At 47.4% G+C, this 23,396-nt stretch overlaps 1 protein-coding gene across 6 annotated transcripts in view; it reads right to left on the bottom strand.

Moving 5' to 3' along the window:
- Window positions 1-18,461, bottom strand: part of NFATC2 (nuclear factor of activated T cells 2) — a gene marked incomplete at its 3' end in the record, with an annotated part of 134,935 nt that extends 116,474 nt beyond the window's left edge. For 2 of the 6 annotated variants that reach the window (XM_083508009.1, XM_083508007.1), the window contains exon 1: window positions 131-611. In XM_083508009.1, the coding sequence (XP_083364135.1) occupies window positions 131-263 (133 nt within the window). In that variant the 5' untranslated portion in view covers window positions 264-611. Of the gene's footprint in view, window positions 1-130; window positions 612-18,162 lie in introns of those variants that run through there. The other 4 variants (XM_083508010.1, XM_083508011.1, XM_083508013.1 and 1 more) reach the window with 4 other exon arrangements.
- Between the last annotated feature and the right edge of the window lie 4,935 nt (window positions 18,462-23,396).

The raw sequence follows: 23,396 nt of genomic DNA, 5'->3' as shown, positions 1-23,396 counted from the left end.
TAGCGCTATCTCTGCCCCTTTGGAGCCATGAATTCACCAAGGTAGCATCCATTGCAGCCGAAGCAAGGTCTTTTGAGGGGAGGAGGACTTAATGAAATGAAATAAAGAACAGAGGCGAGAAGCCACAAACCTGCTATCGGGTTCGTGTAGTCATAATCAAATAAAATGGAGAAGTCCAGCTCTTCCTGAGGGCTGATGTTGGGGTTCGGAGCGGGGTCTCCGGGCTGGGAGTTCGGCTCGGAACTTTTTGGACCGGAAGCCATCAGGAGATCTGTCGGTGGCCTCTTTATTGTGAAAAGGGGGCCAAAGGAAAACGGGAAAGGAAACTCTCGCTTTCCCCTCTACAATGAAATGAAATGAAAAATCCCAAGCGCCCCACGCCTCCCTTCCCCAAATGCAAAGCCCTTTCTCAGTGGAGTCCGAGGTTCTCTTTACGCGTCTAGGATTTCCCACCCGCTCAGCCCGTTTGACTCTCTCAGGAGCGAGTTTCGAGCTTCCTGCCCCGGGTCTCGTGTGAGCGAAGATGCGCTCGCAAGGCGAACGGGGAAGCCACCTCCGGCCCGCCCTAGCTCGGCTCCTGGCCCCTGGCGCGCCGCGGCCGCTGCACACCGAGAGCGCAAAGGCGGCGAGATGCACAGTAGGGACTTCCTGCTCGCAGCGGCCACCTGCGCCCGGGAGGCGGGACCGGCCTCCAGCCGGCGAGGGGGCGGCGGCGGCGGCGGGAGGAGCGCAGGCAGCCGCCGCCCCAGCCTCGAGCGGAGGTCAGCAGCTGTCCCCAACCTGGTGCCCTGAGGATGCTCGGCAGCGCAAGTCCCGCGGCCGGCCCCAGCCAGCCATCAGGCAAGGCCACGCTGGCTGGGGCGCGATGGGAGTTGTACAGTGGTACCTCGGGTTACATACGCTTCAGGTTACAGACTCCGCTAACCCAGAAATAGTGCTTCAGGTTAAGAACTTTGCTTCAGGATGAGAACAGAAATCGTGCTCCGGCAGCAGGAGGCCCCATTACCTAAAGTGGTGCTTCAGGTCAAGAACAGTTTCAGGTTAAGAACGGATCTCCGGAACGAATTAAGTACTTAACCCGAGGTACCACTGTAGTCCGAAACATCTTCAGGGCAGCAGGTTGGAGAAGGATGGTCTGAGAAATGGGGGTGGAGGGGAAAGAGGTTGCATTAATCGTTTTTGTTATTTTTTTATTTGTACCCCGCCCATATGACTTGGTTGCCCCAGCCACTCTGGGTGGCTTCCAACTTATATAGCAAAACATGGAACATTAAAAACTTCCCTATACATTCAGATGTCTTCTGAAGGTTGTATGCCACTTATCTCCTTGACATCTGATGGGAGCATGTTCCAAAGGGTTGGTGCCACCACCAAAAAGGCCCTCCTCAGCCTGGTTCCCTGTAACCTCACTTCTCGCAGGGAGGGAACCGCCAGAAGACCCTTGGAGTTGGACCTCAGGGTCCAGGCTGAACAACGGGGGTGGAGATGCTCCTTCAGGTATACAGAGGCGTTTGGGGCTTTAAAGGTCAGCACCAACACTTTGATTTGTGCTCCAAAATATACTTTAAAAAAGTGCAGAGCATGCAGTCGTTGGTGGCGTGCAATATTAAGGCTAGCATAGGGTGTTTAGACACAGAAAGCAGGGCTCAGGCACTTTTGCAGGGCCAAGACTGGGCAACATCCCACCTTCTACACAACTATTAAAGCTGCAGGAGCCCTGTCTTTTCCTTTTCGTTTGGCCACCCGCATCTGTCGAATTGCCACCCACCTTCCCCTCTGGAGATGCAGAAATCCATCAGGTGAAGTTTTTCTTTGTATGTGCTGGTAGTGGGGACGGCTGGTAAACATGGGAAGGAGACGTATAGCCGTGGGAATGGATTTTCGAGGGATGCAAGGCTGTATTTTAAAAAGTTGACCTTAGTGTGACAGTGTGTTGTGTCAACACAATCAAATCATATCCTCAAATTGTCAAAAAATCAAATATCAACCATTATGGAACAGCCTTCAAACTCCACCCCATGTCTTTACACAAACATGGGAGATGAGAGCATGCATATTCATGCATTTATTTACTTAAACTCTTTATAAGCTGCCTTTATGAGTAAAGCAGGCTCAGTGTGGCTTACACATGCCTATCTCTATATGAAATTAGGTGCAGAAGTACTAGAAAGGCAGAATGAGTGATTCCAGATGTGCTCCCAGAATCCCTTGCAACATTACAAAGGATGCTGGGAAGACATGGTGAGCTGCTGTGCATGATCTAAGCCTTGGCATCTGGGCCCAATTCAAAGTGCTGGTTTTGACCTGTAAAGACTTGTGCAGCTGAGGACCCCAATACCTCAAGTACCTTAGGTTTTAACGGCAAAAACTGGTGTGGTATGGGTTGGTTTCCCCCCTGATTTTACACTTCTTTATAACTTTTTTTTCTAGGTCACTTCGAGTTCTTTTTTGCTGGGAAAAAAGGGGACTAATAACAATAATAACAACAAAAATAAAATTATCCTCAGGAAAGAATTCCTCAGAGTCCCTTCCAATTCTACAATTCTATGATCACAGACAAATGGCATGCCATTTCAGTTGTTTCACGTGTACTCTCACCAAATCCTAGAGTGGCTTGTACAGTCCAGTTGACCAGACAAGAGGAAATGATGACCAGAGGGCACCAGAGAGCCAAGAGAGGACTTGATATTGGTATAAAAGAGACTGGAGAAAGCTGCTACATTTTCTTAAAAGCCTTAGGACCCCTGACCATTAGGTCCAGTCGTGACCGACTCTGGGGTTGCGGCGCTCATCTCGCTTTATTGGTCGAGGGAGCCGGCGGTCAGCTTCCGGGTCATGTGGCCAGCATGACTAAGCCGCTTCTGGCAAACCAGAGCAGCACACGGAAACACCGTTTACCTACCCACTGGAGCGGTACCTATTTATCTAGTTGCACTTTGAGGTGCTTTCAAACTGCTAGGTTGAGAGGAGCAGGGACCGAGCAACGGGAGCTCACCCCATCGTGGGGATTCGGACCCCTGACCTTCTGATCGGCAAGTCCTAGGCTCTGTGGTTTAACCCACAGCGCCACCCGCGTCCCTCTTAAAAGCCTTTGAATTGATTTGAGGGAAATGGTTCCTTTCAGAATTTTATTTGACTATCGCATCAAACACTGAACCAGAAAACTGGGGGGGGGGGGGAGGAACCAGCCTAGGCCACAATTTGCCACAGCATCAGCTCTCTTGAAAGACAATAGGACAAGGCTGCCCATCTTACAGTGACAATTCACACACTTAAGTATCTTTAAGTGTTTTAAGTGTTTTTAAATCCCAGGGCTTTCAGTCAGCAATAATCTAGCCCTCTATAATTTGTATGACATTTGTGGATGGCCTCCCATAATCAGCATCGAAAAAATGAAATGGAACAAAGTACAGCAACAGAACGAGCCAACGTTTATAGTGCTTTCACACTTACTGTACTTCCATACACAATCATGTTTTGACTGCAGCTATAAAACTTTAGCAGTAGGACTTCTGAGCTTACTTGGTCTTCATATTCATTTTCACAGCAGTCTTAAAACATATGCATGTATGGATGGTTAGATGCACGTCTATGGTTCCACCAAGACAAGTGCATGGAGGAGCCCTAGATGTCTTAGAGCCAAGCATCTACCACAGCAGCAAAACAGGCATGCCTGTCTAACACTATAATCCTCAGCCAGCCCTTGTTCCTTTTCCTCCTGTTTGTTACTGCTCTCTATTGCTGCCCTCTGACCCACTGCCAGTATTCAGATTGTAAGGTCCTTGGGTTCAAGGGCCTGTCCTTATTTTTGCTCTGTAAAGGGTAATGTGAATTGAGGAAGAAGATGCTGACAGCAAACAGACTAGACTTAAGTCATGTTTGCAGGCTTTTTCTCAAGAGGCACTTAAACTAGCTCTTAAACATTCCCGTATCTTTATAATGATGAATCATACTGATTTTCATGCATATAAATTTTTTTGAATGTGGTTGTCTACTTAGCAAAACCACACCCAACACTTCCTAGGATGTAGCCCCAAGCTAGAATATGATCTCAGGTACTAAGATTCTCTACAGAAATGATAACTGAAGATAGGTAATATAGGTAACACCTTTATGATGGAGGAAGATTGGCCCCCTGATACGATCAGGTTAAATAGGGATTGTCATTCAAATGTTTTAAAAGGCAGTTCCTTCATTTCATGCAGAATTAACCATGCACACAACTTTAAACACCTACGATACTATTTTTAGCACTACATCATGCATGAGTATCAAAAGTATCCCTTAGGAGATGAGACAATACTGAAGTGCAAGGATAACATTTTGATTACTAAGCAATAATTGCCTTTCATGTTCATCAAGGGGTAGCACTTTTTGATGTCTGCAAAGCCAGTGGGTCAAAATTAGTGCTGGTTTTCTTCCACTATTACACACTAAAGATAGAGGATTAGTTATGAAGCATGTAAACATTTGCTTGAGACCCAGCATGGTGAAGAGGTCAGTGTCAGAGCATGACTGTGCACACACTGTCCAGGGGTCTGCAACCTTTAAGACAAAAAGAGCCACTTGGACCCATTTCCGAAGAAAAAAAAAACTGGGAGCCGCAAAACTCGTCATTATAAAAATAACTTTTTTGTCACTTTTTTATTATTTCTTTGTTTGACCCCTCAGAATTACTCCTCCTCATAGAAATAAACGTTAAATTAACAAGTTACCTTTTTGTGTGTGTGTGTGTGTTCTTCACTCCCCTTCAAAACAGTGACCATGCCCCTTACAATGTAGCGGGCGGGCGGGCGGGCAGGAAGGTGACGTTGGGACGGTGCGTGACTAATGCACACACCGCCCCCATGCGACGTCACAGACAGTACAGTGCCCGTCACAGTGGGGAGTGTCGGGGCGCACAATGCACCTCCTCCCCTCGCTAGTATCCGCCCCGGAGCCGCGGCAAAGGTGTAAAAGAGCCACAGGCGGCTCCAGAGCCGCGGGTGGCAGGCCCCTGCACTATACCTTTGAAGCTCATTCAAAGCACCTTCTTTCCTTCAAAGAATTCTGGGCACTGTAGTTTGTTAAGCAGTCCTGGGAAATTTAATTCTGTGAGAGGGGAACTCACAGTGTTCTTTTTGCCCAGAGTTCTTTGAGAGAAAGATTGTGCTTTGAATGTGCTTTAAAGGCACAGTGTCTACACAGCCCATGTGCTTTAAAGGCACAGTGTCTACACAGCCCATGTGCTTTAAAGGCACAGTGTCTACACGGTGTCTACACAGCCCAGGACTAGGGAGATGCTGGTTCAAACTGCCACCCAGTCATGAAGATGTGAGTGACCTTGAACCAGCGTCCATCACTCTCAGCTTAACCTGTCTCACAAGGTGGGTGAGATATAAACTGATATGAATTCCTTCAAAGAAGGCTGTGATATAACGAAGAAATAATAATAAATAATTGTTTATGTTCAGAATACTTATTTTCAATATAATACTTAGCGCTCCATCAATATTTCCATCACCATTGAAGAAAAAGACTCCAGTTTCTATTCACTGAATAGTTACACCCCAATAATAGCTCCTTAAGAGGTAAATTAATAAAAGTTAAGTTTGCACACTCATAATCATATACTATCACATTTTGAACTGATAATCATGTGATACAGTAATTTTGAATGTTTTGTTTGAATGTGCCCTCTAGTGGTGAGTTTTAGTTTTTTATCAAGTCTGGCAATTATTATTATTATTATTATTATTATTATTATTATTATTATTACCTCCCACCACACAAGAGAAGCAAACAAAATACTCAGTGCACAAAATGGCTGAGCTGATTTCATCATACTAAAACGCAATCCATTCATTGAGGCTGACTGCCATACGAAGGATTACAATTAAGTTGACGCCTATTGGCTAGTGACTCCATGACACTTCCTTTGTGGTTTGGCTCACTTGCTTGAGTCACTCAGAATTACCTGCTCTCTGCATGGTGGTCTGGGTTAACTTTATATGAGGCATGATGTGTGGAAGATAGTACCCTGGAGCAGTGTGGGTTGAACTTAATGGCCCTCTGACCCCATCCAACCGCACGGTTCTCATTAATCAGGTTTTAGGAGCTGGTTTTTCAGTACCAGTTCCAGGTTTTAAGGGCCATTGGGCAAGTGGTGCTGAGTGCCCCCCTCCCTGAGGGGCCGACATCCACCATTTTCCAGAGGGAGGAGACCAGGCATGCAAAGCTTCCTGAGCCATCTGTTGCTCTCCTCACTGGCTGGCCACTTAGAGATGGCAGGTGAACCCGCAGCAACAAGGAAGAGGAGAAACTGCAACAGATGGCTCCAGAGATTAGCAGCAAGCCTATTGTGGGGATGCAGGTGGTGCTGTGGGTTAAACCACAGAGCCTAGGGCTTGCCGATCAGAAGGTCGGCGGTTCGAATCCCTGCAACGGGGTGAGCTCCCATTGCTTGGTCCCTGCTCCTGCCAACCTAGCAGTTCGAAAGCATGTCAAAGTACAAGTAGATAAATAGGTACCGCTCCAGCGGGAAGGTAAACGACATTTCTGTGCACTGCTCTGGTTAGCCAGAAGTGGCTTAGTCATGCTGGCCACATGACCCGGAAGCTGTACGCCAGCTCCCTTGGCCAATAAAGCGAGATGAGCGCCGCAACCCCAGAGTCGGCCACAACTGGACCTAATGGTCAGGGGTCCCTTTACCTTTACCTTTACCTTTACCTTTTTGTGGCTTGGGTGAGCCTTAGCAGGGGCCTGATGATGCCAACCTCTGCTATTACCTTTCTTTACAGGTTGCAATATCCACCAGAGTGATTTCTGTCTGAAAATGTAAAGCAGGTAAGAGAACATTGGCCTGACAGAGATGGCCAAACAACCAGACGACAACTTCCCATGAGGCACGACATCACTGTGGCACCATTTTCAGGCTGCCACTCTTATCCTGTATGAATTATGCCAGGGACTGCAGCCCTTGAGATGATGTTGGACTCAACCCAGACAGCATGGTCAATAGCCAGGGACAGAGGGTCAAAGGATACCTGGCCCTGAATAAGGCCTCGGATGGTCTTGGATTTGGAAGAATATACCTTGCAGAGCAGGGGTGCCAACTTGAATATTGGGGGGGGGGGGAGAGGCAGGTAAGCCCCACTCTGAAAAATAAATCACATAACACGGTGCACGAACATCATTTGAATGATAATGCCCATCAACTGGGGGGGCGGCAGGCCCCTCAACTATTTTATTGTTGGCTCCTATGGTGCAGAGAGTTTCTGCTGATACAGAACCCTGGCATAACTAAGAGTTTGGAGAGAATATGCGTACAATCAGTTAATGGCACATCACGGTTTCCAGCCAAGAGGGAAGCCCATTATAATTATATACTGGTGAAAGCAAAACACACACATTGAAGGAACATAGACATATAGCAAAAGCATCTTATTACAAGTCCATCTTTTTTAAAAAAAAATCAATTTGGGGGTCGGTCTGAGTCACAGATATTTCTCCCAATCTAAGGCACAGTGTGGTTTGGGTAAGAACAGCCAATGGAAAAATTACTCATAATCTCCATGTTCCCATTAAAAATGCTGAAGGCAGCCTTGAAAACCAATGGAATGTACATATCATAATAAAAAGTATATATTAAGCCAAATAGTGGGAAAGACTTCCGAAGATATTATTATCCCAAGCCAGTTCTCCAAAGAGGCGAGTGACGAAATTATTTTAGTTGAGCAAGAAAGTTTGCTCAACTCCGTTTGTCTCTCGAATGTGATTTTTTTTTGCTAAGACTTTGCCAACGAATTGCAGCTTGAGATATCCAATATTAAGGGTTTTTAGGACAACAATTCTCCCTCTTGGATGTAAGCCCTACTGACATGAACTGTAGTGCTTTATGGATGTGCATTTATTTATTTATCATTCTCTTTAAGTGTAGGCCTCCTTTGGGTATCTTTGAAAGAAAGAAAAAAGACAGTGTTGTGACACATTAAAGACTAGCAGAGCAATGCAAATCTCCTTGGTGCTGGCCTGGGGGTTAGATTTCTCCCTAATCTATTTATGGTGACTAGAGCCAGTTTAACCACTAGGTGAACTAGGTGGTTACCTTGGGTGGCAAAATTTGAAAGGCAGCAACTGATGGTGATGGTGGTGCTAAAAGAGCAAGCAACTGTCAGTTTCATGTTGTCTTTGTTATCCAGAATGTGCCACCACACATTATTCTGTGGGGAAAACTCCCAAGCAGGTCTTGGCAGGAAGAATAGCAGCTCCAGCTTCAGAGATCTTGTCAGAGCCAAAGAGGCTGGTGCTGAGGAGGAGGAGGATGTGTTCAGTGTTCCCCAAGATGGCGCCATCCCAGAATGCTGTGGGGCTACAGCTTCCATCGGCCCCAAAGAGCAGAGGCAATGGGTTGGGATCCCTAGGGCTGATAGGAGTTGTGGTCCGAAATCTCTTGAGGGCAAGCCACTTGGAGGACTTGAGAAACTTCTCTGCTAACAGCAACAGACCTCCCGTTGTCAAGGCTCAGAATTGTGGTGGGTGGGAAGCAGATTTCCTAATAAATCTTGCACCCCTTTCTTTGCTTTCCCTTCAGTGGAGAAAGTCTGGCACCATTGACTCTTATGAAAGACGAATGACAGACTTGCGCTTGTCTATTCAGAAATAACCATTATTATCATGGCAATGGTACTTAGGGCTACAGAGGGCTAAGTGGAGGGGACAAATTCCCAGCTCACTAGACAGCTCACTAGAGTGATTACACAGCGAAGCCTCTGGATCTCAGCGAGACTTGCTTTTGTCTGCTTAGGTGACCGCAGCTGATGGTCTCAGCCTGGCCAGCCCAGCAGTTTCTTTGGCGGGGGGGGGGTGAGCCACCCCAAGCCTCATCCTGGCTTGCCTGAACCAGGACCATCTCCAGCTCCTCTCTTCACTTCATTGTGATGGGATGGGAGAGTTGCATGCACTGCATCCTGAGCTGTTGCCAGTCTGCATCCACTGGAAGTTTTTAGGGGGGGGACAGGCAGCAGAGGTGCCTCTAAGGGAGGGTCACACCAGGCATGGAGGTTATGGGGCACTGGGGCAGGTTCTGCCACTATTACTCCAGTGTAAGGTGAGAGGCAGGGCAGCACCGGATTTTGGCATTGCACAGGGAGCCACTGAAAACTGAGACACCAAGGTCCGCCACTAGGGACAGACTCAGCACCTGTCTCTCAGTGCCCCCTCCATGTGGATAACCAGCCTTTCATTGACAACCAACGATACAAACTCAGTACCCAATGCAGTCACACAGGACCAAGTACCATCACCTTGCACTGACTCCACCCCAAATACTGGGTAGTGCTGTGGTCTAAACCACTGAGCCTCTTGAGCTTCCCAATCAGAAGGTCAGTGGTTTGAATCACCATGACGGGGTGAGCTCCCGTTGCTCTGTCCCAGCTTCTGCCAACCTAGCAGTTTGAAAGCATGCCAGTGCAAGTAGATAAATAGGTACCGCTGCGGTGGGAAGGTAAACAGCGTTTCCGTGCGTTCTGGTCTCCGTCACGGTGCTCTGTTGCACCAGTAGTGGTTTAATCATGCTGGCCACATCACCCAGAAAGCTGTCTGTGGAAAAATGCTGGCTCCCTCAGCCTGTAAAGTGAGCTGAGGGCTGCAATCCCATAGTCACCTTTGACTGGACTTAACTGTCCAGGGGTCCTTTACCTTTTTTTACTTCTGTGGGAAAGAGAAACAGGACAGAGTCTGAAGTGGCAGACCAGGTAGGTGTGTGTGTGTGTGTGTGTGTGTGTGTGTGTCCTCCCCTTCTCACTTTACTCCATTCCTATGTTCAAGGGGTTGTGGGCAAGGCAGCTAATGAGGCCCAGCCTAATTGTTCTGGAATGAACATAACAATTGTTCCAGACTGAAGAGGGAGATAGTCACTCAAGAGTTCACCCAGGGCACAAAATACCCTTAGAGTGGCCTGGCATCGATAGTGGCATAAGCATCTGTGTCCCATAGCCCACTTTCTCAGATGCTTTCTTTGTTATTTCTGCTGTGATGAACTAACAAGGATATCCCTTTCGGATTTAAAAAAGCTACACGTATAAAAAAACATCCTCATATTTTCCCAGTCACCATTTGAGTTTGACCAACTCAGCTGTTCATCTCTAGCGAGGGGGAAATTACAAATTACTCTTGGGGAAGCTGGGCTGCAATCCTATGCACACTTCTTTGGGAATTAGGCAGTACTCCTAAATCCCCTCCATCTTCTGGTTTCTCATGGCAGCAGCAACAGCAGCAGAAGTGCAGGCAGGATGATTGGACCTAATCCCTGCACCAGCTCCAGGCTGGTGCAATGATCAAGCCTCGACAGGCCCTCTCCTTGCCCTTGGAACTCTGTTTTGGGGCTTTCCACTGGTGGGAATATTGCCAGTGGGTCTTCTGCTTGCCTGCATGCTTGGTGTGGGAAGGCAAAGGTTCCACACTCATGGAGTGACCTGGGAGGCCAGTTCAGCCAGCAGAGCCAATAAGATGAGACACCTCAGATCAAGCCAAACCCCACCCCACCCCCACACAGACCGGCATAAGGGGCGAGTGGGTTAGGTTGCTCTGGAAGTCTACTAAAAACCTGTGGCATTTACTTCTGAGCAAACATGCATAAAATTGCATGGCACAAGGAATGCATGAATCAGCCACAGACACACTCACATTGGCACAACTCATGCGACTTAACCAGAATTCACAAACCAATTTGTTAAACTGTAAAAATGCAGGCGACAAATGTGGATTTAGCACTTCTTCTCCCAGTCTGGTGCAGTAGAGAACTGGGTGCCTTTGGGCCAGTTACTATCTGCAAGCTCACATGGTTGTTGTGAGGATCAAATTGGAAGGAGAAGAACCACACACATTGCTGTGATCTCCTTGAAGGAAATGTGGGGTATTAATATAATAACTAATTAATAAAACCCAGCATCCAACCCTTATCCAATTTCACAGAGTCTAATTCAGCTGTGTCTCAGAATTACACTCTAAAGTATGTCACTAATTTGTTATTAGTGTGAGCCAAACCCCTTTTATATTTTCCCAGGCCTTTAAATTTGTTTCACCAAGTTAAATCTGTTTTAGCCTACTTCTTATTCTCCACTGTATTGCATTTCATTGCTTTTTTATTTTATTTAAATTTTTTAAAATTTATTTCATTTTTTAAAAAATTTTGTTTTATTTAACCCATTTAATTTCTGTGCAGTAGACTGCAAGTTTTTGTTAAAGGGAGCCCGAACTAGTATGTAATAAATACGTAAAAGCTTGTGTGGCCCACAGAGGCAGGAAGAAGCCCAACACTGCCCTAGCTGCCTTCTTTAGCGCCCCTGCTAATCCTTCCTTGCTGCTAAGGGAACTTTAAAAAGTCTACTCCGGGAAAGCTCGGCGGACTTCCAGAGTTTCTCCCGCAAATGCTCCGCCGGGATCCCGCCCCTTCGAGTCACGCCACATATTTCCCTCTGCCAGCCGTTGGCCGCTCTCCGTGCTGGGGTGGAGACGACCAGCGGAGAGGTGGAATTTCGCCAAAAAGCATTGGATGGGTTTGAAATCTGCTTACTGAACAGAACCGAGGGGATTCGCTCGCCCAATTCATTGTGAATGAACCAGGCGCGCCGGGGCGTCGAGGGGAGGGAGAGATGCTTCATTCACTTTTACCTGTCCCGCGTGCCTGAAAGGGTTATACCAATAGTTGAGAGGGAGGAGGGGATTTTTCTTTGGCTGCTTTCCCGTCTGCCGCGGTGAATCTAGACCTCTCCCCCCTTCTGACAGTAAGGGATCCCGACTTGTCCTCAGGCGGCCGCGTTTTACGATTGGGCAACAACATTTGGGTGCAAGTTTAATAATCTGAACTGCGGAGCTAGTTTCGGCCGCCGAGAGCTGGGACGTTTATCCAAGGAGGTGAAAGTAGAAGAGAATGAAGCAGTTATTTTTAGCAGCCAGGGTGGGGCTGAGGTACTGTCTTTTTTCTGCCTGCTGCAGAAAGCCTCTCTCGCTAGCTTATTTCATCTGATGAAACAAGCCACACGCCTCTCTGCAGCGTTACTGTGCGAGGCGTAAACCGCGCGCTAGGAAGGAAATATTAGTACAGTACTCAGGGATCTTTTATCCTTTTCCATCTCAATATGACTTCTCATAAGCAAAATATCCTAGGCTCCATATTAAAGGACTGCGTGCGTGCATAGGTATATGCAGTGCTTTTTTTTCTATAAAAATAGTGTTTAGGGGTACTCTTTTTCCTACTCATATTGAAATACTGCCCCTCAATGAGGCCAAACTTAGAGTCACAAAATGTTTAGGGGTATGCGTACACCTGCGTGTCCCGTCCCCCCCCCCGGAAAAAATCACTGGGTATATGTGAGGCATAGGAGCCAACTCCATGGGGCTGAGGTCCCTCTGGCCCTCCAATAAAATATTTGAGGGGTCTGTGAGAGCCAGTGTGGTGTAGTGGTTAAGAGCGGTAGTCACGTAATCTGGGAAACCGGGTTCGCGTCTCCGCTCCTCCACATGCAGCTGCTGGGTGACCTTGGGCTAGTCACACTTCTGTGAAGTCTCTCAGCCCCACTCACCTCACAGAGTGTTTGTTGTGGGGGAGGAAGGGAAAGGAGAATGTTAGCCGCTTTGAGACTCCTGAAGGGGAGTGAAAGGCGGGATATCAAATCCAAACTCTTCTTCTTCTTCCTCCCAAAGTTAATAGGCATTGCCATTCAAAGAGTGCGCATTATGCAGGGCAAGGCTTACCTGCCCCCACCCCAATATTTTATTCAAGTTGGCACCCCTGAAGTGAAGGATTTCCATGGGATTCGCCCATATGCAAAGGTTTTTAAGGTCACACAGATATATGTATACTGCATGCTCCAGACTGACTACCATTTCTCTATTCAAAATCACCAAAGCAGATTCTAATCCTCACTTCACAGAGCACATAATGACCTTCTAACCAGATCCACACCAAGCATTTATAGCACACCCAATGCATGTTTAAAGCACATGGCTTCCCTCAAGGAATCCTGGGAACTGTAGTTTCCCCTTAACAGAGCTACAATTTGCAGTACCCACAACAAACTGCAGCTCCCATAATTCTTTGCAAAAAGTCATTGGAAGTAAGCCCCAATAAACTCAGTGGAACTTCCTTCTGAGCAGATAGAGCAGTCTTCCCTGGCCTGACCTGGTGTCTCCAACCCCCATCAGACCCAGCTGTTGTGGCCAATGGGTAGGGATGGGAGTTGTAGTTCAAACATCTGGAGGCACCAGGATGGGGAAGGTGGAGTTAGGGTACTTAACATAGAGTACTTAACATAACCTGAACTAGATAATACCACTTAATATGCTGATGGGGAACATCTGACCCTCCGTTTGTTGATGAACTACAACTCCCCTCATCTTTGCCCATTGATCATGTTGGTTGAGGCTGATGGGAGTTGGAGTCCAACATCTGGAAGGCCAGTCTTTTAACTGCTTCAACACTTCTGGATTGCCAGGGAAGAGTGGGAGCTGAGTATGAGCTACAAGCCAGGAAGACCTTGGTTCAAGTTTCTCCACAGCCATAACCAACAGGCAAGGCATATTTCTCTCATCCTCTATTTGTCACCTGCAATACAGACCCTGGAATAACAATGATGACTAGTGAATTGATGTTGTGCAGTGTGTGCATGAAGTGCCTTTTATCCGCTTAGGCTAACACACCCAATTATGAATGATAACCTCTCGTCCAATGACTGTGATGCATTATATCATAGAGCTGCTGTTGAAAACTACCCACACACTTCAGGTGGTCAGACTAGGACTGCAAGATTGCTGATATAGTCAAACCAGATGCCTGTAGGAAGACTGCAAGCAGGACATGGTTGCAGCAGCACTGTCCCCCTGCAGTTCCCAGCAGCTGGTATTCAGAGGCATGGTGCCTGACAGCATGGTGGAGCAGAGCCATCATGGCTAGAATACTTGTCCTCCATGAATTTGTCCAACCCTTTTTGAAAGCTCCAGTCCTGGCATCAACTTTTAAAGCAGGGATGGAGAACATATGGTCCCCCAGATGTTGGTGGATTGCAGCTTCCACCATCCCTGGCCATGCTTGCTGAGGCTGCCACAACATCTGGACGGCCATAGGTTCGCCATCCTTGCTTCAAAGCTCAAGACAGCTTGGGGCAGGTTATCTCTTCCCATGTATACTGGACTCTGAGATCATCTTCCAAGTATCCCTGCCAACTGAAATGACTACTTAGAAGGCAGACCCTTTGAATTTTGGGTAGCCTAATTGTGGAACATCCTCTTCAGAGATGCCTGTTTAGTGCCTACATTATTCTTTTTTTCTGTGCCAACCTAAGACCTTTTTATTTCCCCAGGCAATTCCATCTTAAATATTTTAGTACTTTTTAGATCTGTTGCACCGATGCTATTCTCTGTCCCCCGCCACCTCTCCTGGTTTTAGATTTTATATTTAAGGTGCATTTTTTGCACGTTGTGTATTCGATTTTTAATGTATAAACTGACAGTACATTGAAACTAACTAACTAAATAAGCTTACTAGGGTGGGAAAACAGCAACTATATAAATGTGATTGTTGTGGTTAATAAAGGCTAAGTATTTTTGATTAATTAGTCACACCTTTCATGCTCAAAAGCAGAATGGTTGAAAAGTGTAAGAGAAGAACATTTCCCCACCCTTTAAAAACTGGGGAAAAGTGAATATTCTGATCAGCTTTGTGATAAATGGGAAAGTAGGTCCAGATCAATTTTGCCTAATAGGGAGCAGTTATTCTGCATTGCTTAATGTGGGAGAGGAACTGCTGTGCTGCTTAGGGGACAGGTTGTTTGTGCATACAAGGGAGACCTTGCCTGCCTACTCTGCCCAGTCGTAGGAGAACATAGGACATGGCAAGCTGCCTTAAAGTGAGCCATACCCTTGGTCTATTGCCCACAGTGACTGCCAGCAGCTCTTTTCAGGGTTTCAGGCAGAGTTCTCTCCCAGTCCTACCTCGAGATGCTGGACATTGAACCAGGGACTAAGCTAAGTATAGACCTTCCCCACAAATTCACAACCCTCCATTTGCTTTTCTTCCAACCTTTTCCCCACACCAACTCTTCTTACCCAACTGTGAGCCTGCTGTCTAGGGATGGTCTCTGTGGACAGGGGGAGAAACACATGCACAGGCATTGGGAAGAGAGAATGAAAGCCCCTTTCGCGTCAATCACTCCCTCGAGATGCTGCTGGCAGTACCTCCACCAGCTTCTCATGCCACCTTGAGACTCCATGCTGGGGGAAAGCTGCAGCTGATGCATTTGAACAGGAGCTGGGGAGGAGCACCCACAAATCACGCTCCCTAACCTTGCTGCACCTGACCTGCCACGGACTTCCCTTAAACCCATCACTCCTTCATTCCTGATCTCTGCCTTTGATCCCCGGCCAGATGGGGAAACTGTGGCCTTCCAGATGCCACCATTCCTGACCACTGGCCACACTGGTTGGGGGCAGGTTGAGTCCAACAACATCTGCAGGGCCACAGTTTGCCCACTCCTATTCTAAGTATCTGAGAGACCCACTGGCACACAGGGAATCATGCAAAGGAATAGTCATCCTGGGTGGCAACCAGAATGTTCAGAGTTTGCTGATTCCCAACCAAGGATTCCTCATTGCCTGGACAGCTCAAATGATACTTGGATTTAGGGATAAGTTTACAAAGTTCGGATCAGGCACTTTATAAAGACACCAGGCTATTATTTTTTCTTGAATTGCCTAACAGTATGGTCTAGTGCAGGCATAGGCAAACTCAGCCTTCCAGATGTTTTAGGACTACAACTCCCATCCTCCCTAGCTAACAGGACCAGTGGTCAGGGATGATGGGAGTTGTAGTCCCAAAACATCTGGTGGGCCGAGTTTGCCTATGCCTGGTCTAGTATTTAGAGTGTTGGACTAGGACCTGGGAAAGACCAGGGCTCAAATCCCCTATCCGACCATGGACCTCGCTAGGTGACCCTTGGGCCAGCCACCGTCTCCCAGCCCAACCTACCTCACAAGGTCGTTGTGCGGATTATATGAATCTGCAAGGGGAAAGAACCATGTCCGCCACCTTCGAAGAAAAGGTGGGCTATACTGCACATGCAATAAATAAATGTTTCCAGCGCCCTCCTAAAACCCACCGCGCTCCAGCAGGGGGTTAGCTCTGATTGCAGACCAGTGGCGTAGCGTGGGTTGTCAGCACCCGGGGCAAGGCAAGTAATTTGCGCCCCGTAACCCGTGGATTTGCGCCCTCTAACCCGTGGATTTGCGCCCCCTAACCCTAACCCCCAGGTGTTGCGCCCGGCCCCCCCCTGCACCCCCCACGCTACGCCACTGTTGCAGACCTAATTTAATTTACAGTAGTTCTTTCTGGCCACGGGTGCCGTTCACGCGGAGCACGACCAAGCCTACATCCAGCCTGCCTGTTGAATCTCCCCTGCCCTTAGGAACCCCTGAACTCTCGCTACGTGGAGGAGGCAATGTGAGCTAGCGCGAGCATAGGCTCCACACTCCCGGCACAAACTCCCAGACAGCCTGCAGGGGATCTCCTCCCGCCGCGGCCGGTTCCACTTCTCCCAATGGCTGCCTCTCTCGTGCGTCATGCGCCCCGGAGACCCAGAGCGCCCCGGCGAAGCCGCGCGGCACTGGACACCGTCTGGACACCAACTCTTTCCCCGCGCAGGGGCAGGAAACAGGGGAGAGGGTTGGTGGGATGCCATCTTCTCCTATAAAACGGGGAGGGTAATATGAAGGCCAAGAGAAGCCTTCGCGGTCGAAGGCCAGGATGTTTCGTCTGCCCGCTTCTCCTCCTAGCTTGGCTGGGTGTGGGACGAACAGGGAGAATAAAGGTGCGTTTGTGCATCCGGTAGGTACCGGTAGGTGCCCTCTAAGGCAAGGAAGGGGCACTGAGGGCAAGGAGTCGCAGGACTGCGAGCCGAAGCATGCTTACTTGGGAGGAAACGCCGCTGGAATGACTGGAATTTACTTCCGCGTAAAAATGCAAAGGTGCACTTACGTGAAAGCAACACCAATGAACGCGCGGGGGCTTTATTCTGAGTAAACACGGCCAGGATCATCTGACATTGCCTGGTTTACAGGAGCCCTCTGGCTAATCTTAAAACATCCCCTGTCGACATACACATATCACGCATTTATATTTTAAAAAAATGTACCGCTATATAATCAAAAATATCAAAGCGATGCGCAATATCTATATTTAATAAAAGCACGCGTATATTATGTAAGCAGGTGTGTGTGTGTAGTTTATATATATATATAAACTACCCATCTATACATATACATATACATATACATATACATATACATATACATATACATATACATATACATATACATATACATATACATATACAGTACCTTCTGCTGGGACTGGGAGCTGTTGATTTAAAACGATAGCTCCCCCCACCCCACCCCTGAAATTGTGGACGATTTCAGATTATGTATAGATAAGGCCCCTGACCCTCTAAATACAGTGAATCAAGAGTTAAACCGGACCGGCTGTTTACAAACCCGAATTTCTCCGACTACGATGATGGGTTTGTAAGAGGCTGGGTAGAGTTGAAAGGCTATTTCTTTCAGCGTAGATTGGAGAGAGCTAATTTCTTCCAAGGAGAAATGTGAAGCGGGGGCAGGAATATCGCTGCTGGCTCTCGCACAGCCCCCGCCATTAATCATCCGTTTACTAGAGTCACCATCCCCAGTCACAAAAAAGGGGCATGTCAGATGTTAGGTGGCGGTTCACCCTGACTTCCCCAAACCCCGGGAATGCCCTGTTTCCTATTTTCTCCCTCGGACATCACCACCTCCAGAAGTTAGGAAGCGGGTCCTGTTGGCATGTCCCGTGGAAACCAATGGCGCTTTTTGACAGCCCCTGTCCCGGCGGAATTCAGTTCCGCCGGTTGCAAGGGGACTTCGCTCCCTCGGGAAGCGCTGCGCCCAAAGGAAGGCAGCCCGGAGAACAAGCAGGGAAGCGGCAGCAGGAGCGAGCGAGCAGCTGGCCGCGCTCTGTCCCAGCGAAGCTTGCGCGAGAGATTCCTCAGCCGCGAGCGGCACAATCAAGGCCAGGGATAGAGAAGCGGAGGAAAGGGAAAGAAAAGAGTTTCAAACACTCCATTTAAAAATAAAAATAAAAAAATGCAAGGACTCTACCTTGATCCACAGACCTCATGATGTGATGGTAGTGCACCAGCCGGCACGCCGTTTCTCTCTGCATTTGGATGGTTGTAAAGCTATTCTATGCACAGAGAGAGAGAAAGAAGCAAAGATATATATATATATTTATATTTATGGATGTAGGTGCTCTTCTCTAGACCATAGGCGCGCAGCGGGCAGCCCTGCTGCTGCAGCTGGCCGGCCGCTTTCGCGTGGAGGGTCCGCGCGTGGGTCCTGGGAGCGCGCGGAGGGCGCTTCTTCTGCGTGCCCCGAGAGGAGGGTAAGTCGAGAGGGAAAGGCCACTTCCTTCCCTGCGCCGAGTGTTTATAGTCGTTGAATGCTGTAAAATAACGGGATTCCCTCACTGTTTCCTCCTGTTTATGCCCAGCGCCATGGAAACCCTTGGATCGGCTCCATCTCCTAAACGGAGGGCTTTCCTGCAAACTTCCACACTCAGGAATCCATGACGTCTCCCTGTGCCGGAGCCAAAAGGCGGCCCTGTGGCTTTCCTCTCTCTCTCTCTCTCTCTCTCTCTCCCTCTCTCTCTCTCTCAGCACAAGCGCCCGATTGTTGAGCGGAGCGAAGAGGGGGGAAAGAGGGCGCACGAAGGGGGAGAGAGAAAAGATGGTTGAGGAGTTTTCTTGCTCTCTCGGCACCTTTAACCCCCAGTCTCCAAAAATAAATAATAATAATAATAATAATAATAATAATAATAATAATAATAATAATAATAATAATAATAAAAAATAATAACCACTGCAGGAAAACCTTTCAACTCATCAGCTTACTTTTCAAAAACACCAATAAAATTCCAGGGGAATCTGATCCTGCCTAAGCTGAGCACTCATCTAAATACAATTGTCACCACTACATTTACTGCATTCTGGTTCATGCCCCCAACATTTTAACACCTTGAAAAAGTTCAAGGCTACCTACAGGGTCCTTCTGCTGCCCCATTTCCCCCCCTTCCCCCTCTCAGGGGAGAGGGAGGGCTGAAAGGGAGGAGCAGAGATGGTTTTAAAGGGGAAAGAGGCAAATTAATGTAAGAAAGGCTAAGCAGGGAGCGGGTGGCGCTGTGGTCTAAACCACTGAACCTCTTGCGCTTTCTGAACAGAAGGTCGGTGGTTCGAATCCCCGCAACGGGGTGAGTTCCCGTTGCTCTGTCCCAGCTCCTGCCAACCTAGCAGTTTGAAAGCACACCAATGCAAGTAGATAAATAGGTACCGCTGCGAGGGGAAGGTAGTTGGCGTTTCTGTGCACTCTGGCTTCCATCATGGTGTTCTGTGTGCCAAAAGAGGTTTAGCCATGCTGTCTGTGGACAAATGCTGGCTCCCTTGGCTTGAAAGCAAGATTGAGCACTGCAACCCCATAGTCACCTTTGATTGGACTTAACCGTCCAGGGGTTGCTTACCTTTACCTTTTTACTAGGTCTCTGAATCCTAGTTGCTGAGAATCACAAGTGAGGAGAGTTCTGTTTCACTCAGTGCCTGCTGGCAAGTTGACCGTGGCATCTGGTTGGCCAAGGTGAGAACAGGATGTTGGACTAGATAGGCTCTTCTGATGTTCTTAAAGTCACCCAATGAGCTACATGGCTGTGTGCGAATTTCAACCCTGGCCTCTCCAACCATTGCACCATAGGGCTCACCATGAGATTTGAGGCCCCTTGGAAAGCTATGGGACACATAGTCAGGCCTTGGAGGATCCATTGAGTTCAATTGGATTTCCAGAGACCTACACACTGGTAGGATTCCAGCCATAAGTGTCAGTGAACCAGATGCTTAAATCTCTATTGTTGATGAAATGAGATGCTGGATTCTGACCCAGCTGTAAATCAATCAGCTGCTACTTCTTCTCTGTTCCAGTCTAGCAATCTTCTGAAACAAAACACCATTTCTACCATATATCTAGTGACAGGATGGCAGATATTTACTGGGGAAAACTTAAATGAAGAGTGAGGTAGGTGAGAATCTATTGGTATTTGAAATCTTTTTTAAGTATGTGTAGTTTCATTTGAAAGATCTGCCCAACTCTGAACATCAACCTGTCTTCACCAAATATAGCTAGAGAGCATAAACACCAGCTCCTATGGGCCGAGGCACTTTCACCCACCAGTGTTTTGTTTTTGAGGAGGCCAGGCCCCCTCAGTCTTCAGAGGGCATTGAGCCCTGTTCCCTGACTCCTTGTGACATTGTGTGCATGATGTCAGGACGTCCCACAATGTCACATGTGTGATGTCAGGGCGTAGCATGGAGTCCCCTCAATCTTCTTGAGAAGATGGCACCTCTGATTGCAGAATGTCCAACAGTTTTCACTAAGTGAGCTCTGCTAAGATAGTAAAATGACCAATCTTCATATTCTGAAGCAGTTTATCCAAGGACCAAGCTGGGGACAAATAGCAGAGGCTGTTGCTGTTTTGTCCTGCTTGTATGCCTAATTAGAAATCTGGCTGGCCACTGAACAGAAGAAGCACCTGCTGGATCAGACCAATGGGTCGTCTAATCCGACCGGCAACTGGTATTCTGAAGTATTGCTGTCTCCAACCATGGAGGCAGAGCAGACATTGTGGCTAGTAGCCACTGAGAGCTTACCCTCCATGAATTTGTCTAATCCTCTTTTAAAGCCATCCAAGTTGGCAGCCACCCTGTGGAAAAAGCAAGTTCCATAGTTTAACTGTGTACCTGTAAAGAAGTAGTTCCATAGTCCCAAGCTTGGTGTTTTTATTCCATTGATACTGCATTTTTATCCTACACTTTCTCTGAGAAACTGAGAGGGGTGTATATGAGTCTTCCTCTTCTACTTTTGCCCTCACAACAACCCAGTGAGGAATGCTAGGTGAAGAGATTGTGGTCACTCAAGGACCCTTCTTGACAGAGCAGGGACTTCTGAACCCAAACCTCCCCAGACCTAACCCAACACTCTTAGCTATTATACCACACTAGTATGTATCATAGATTATGTTATATTCAGACTATTGCCATATATATATACCGTATTTTTCGCTCTATAACACACACCCAACCATAACACGCACGTAGTTTTTAGAGGAGGAAAATCCGTAGGCATGCCACCCGTAGGCATTCCCTCCATAACACGCACAGACATTTCCCCTTACTTTTTAGGAGGAAAAAAGTGAGTGTTATGGTGCAAAAAATACGGTATATATATTTGCGGGATGTTTACTTTCCTGCAGAAGAGAGCTTTTGCATATCAGTTTGTTGTAACACACATCATCTTTTTCTGGATTTATAACTTTGCAATGGTCACAATCACCCATTCCCATAAATACTGCATTAGGTTTTTTAAATTTTTTAAAATCTACAATATATTGTTGCATGCTGCCCTGGAATCTGATTCAATGAAGGGCAGTACAGAAATGTTTTAAATCAATCCTTCAATAAGTAATCAATAGAGCCCATAAGCAAATCCTTCGAAAGCAGGCAGAAATCCATATTCTCTTTCTCGGGTTTCTATAACATTCTTTAACTGTTATGAATACATGGCCAAACACCTGAACTATTTAAATCCTAGGAGACACAACAACCTCTTGTTCTGTGCTCCTAATGCCTGCGGCTCACAAGACTCCCCGTTCAATCTTAAGCGAGCACTGAAGGACTGAACAATGGAAGCCACTTTATACAAGGTGAGACAATCTGCCCATCTACTAACCTGGTTCATGTCCATTAAAGGTAAAGGTAAAGGGACCCCTGACCATTAGGTCCAGTCGTAGCCGACTCTGGGGCTGCGGCGCTCATCTCGCTTTATTGGCCGAGAGAGCTGGCGTACAGCTTCCAGGTCATGTGGCCAGCATGACTAAGCAGCTTCTGGCGAACCAGAGCAGCACACGGAAACACCGTTTACCTTCCCACCGGAGCGATACCTATTTATCTACTTGCACTTTGACGTGCTTTCGAACTGCTAGGTTGGCAGGAGCAGGGACCGAGCAATGGAAGCTCACCCTGTTGTGGGGATTCGAACCACCAACCTTCTGATTGGCAAGTCCTAGGCTCTGTGGTTTAACCCACAGCGCCAGCCGCGTCCCTCTTCATGTCCATTACTATTGATTAATGATTCTCCGAGGTTACAGGCAGAAGAGATCTCTCCCTTTACTTGCTACCAGATCCCTTAGCTTGAGGTGCCAGAGACTGAACCAGTGGCACTCAGTGCATGTGAGCAAGTGGGGCACTGCCCCACCAGTCTCTGCCTGCCCCCAACCAGCCTCCACTTGCCTTCTTACCGCCTGTCAGTTTCTTCTTCCTTAGGCCCAGTGTTGCCCTTACAGAACTCTGGAGGGAGAGGGACAAACCTGCCAGTGAACTTGGATTCCAGCTGCACAAACTGTGGGCTGGCTGGCTGGCACCAGATGAGACCTTTTTCCATCCTTCCTCTCCTTGGTGCCCAAAATGCATTCTGTGGAGTTTCTGCTGCTGGTTTTGTTGTGGTGGGGTTTGTGTAGTAGCAACTGGATCGGAGGTGAGGGGGAACGTGGCGCCCCCTCCTCTGCTGTGTCACTTTTGGAAGCACTAAGGTGGAAATGCTCCGGTGCCCAGGGGGGCTGAGTTATGTAACACAACCTCTGCTGAACTCTAAAAAAGCTGCACAAGTCAGCCTGCATAAGCTCAGCAGAGGAGGAAGGGGGAGACCTGGAATGTAATGGATGTGTAAGAAGGAGAGGAAGCGAAGGTTCTCAAAACTGGAAGGGGGGGCGGCAGTTTAAATCTGTCCCAGTTTAATGATTCTTATAGTTAATTCCTAAAGAAGGCATGTTGTGGGTCACTGGGTTGTATCTTTGCATGCAGTACATAATTATTGTTGCAAATCATTAGTTATTAATTTTCTATACTGCCCTTCATTCAAGGGTCACATGGCACTCACTATAGAATATAAAAGCACAAAATTACATAACATAGTAACAGACAATTATGATACCATCCCCTTATGGTTTAAAAGGCCTGTTTAATTAGCCAAAGGCTTGGAAGAAGAGAAATGTTTTTGCCTGCTGCTTAAAGATATAAATAATTAATAATAATAATAATAATAATAATAATAATAATAATAATTTCTTTGTACCCTACCCATCTGACTGGGTTTCCGCAGCCGCTCTGGGCGGCTCCCAATATTAAAAACACGATAAAACATCAACCATTAAAAACTTCTCTAAACAGGACTGCCTTCAGGTGTCTTCTAAAAGTCAGATACAGTGGTACCTCGGGTTACAGACACTTCAGGTTACA

Source organism: Podarcis liolepis, assembly GCF_965112155.1.
Source record: "Podarcis liolepis genome assembly, chromosome: 6".
Classification (NCBI taxonomy): domain Eukaryota; kingdom Metazoa; phylum Chordata; class Lepidosauria; order Squamata; family Lacertidae; genus Podarcis; species Podarcis liolepis.
The sequence above is the reverse complement of the archived record's forward strand: the minus strand, read 5'-3'. Positions and strand labels throughout refer to the sequence as shown.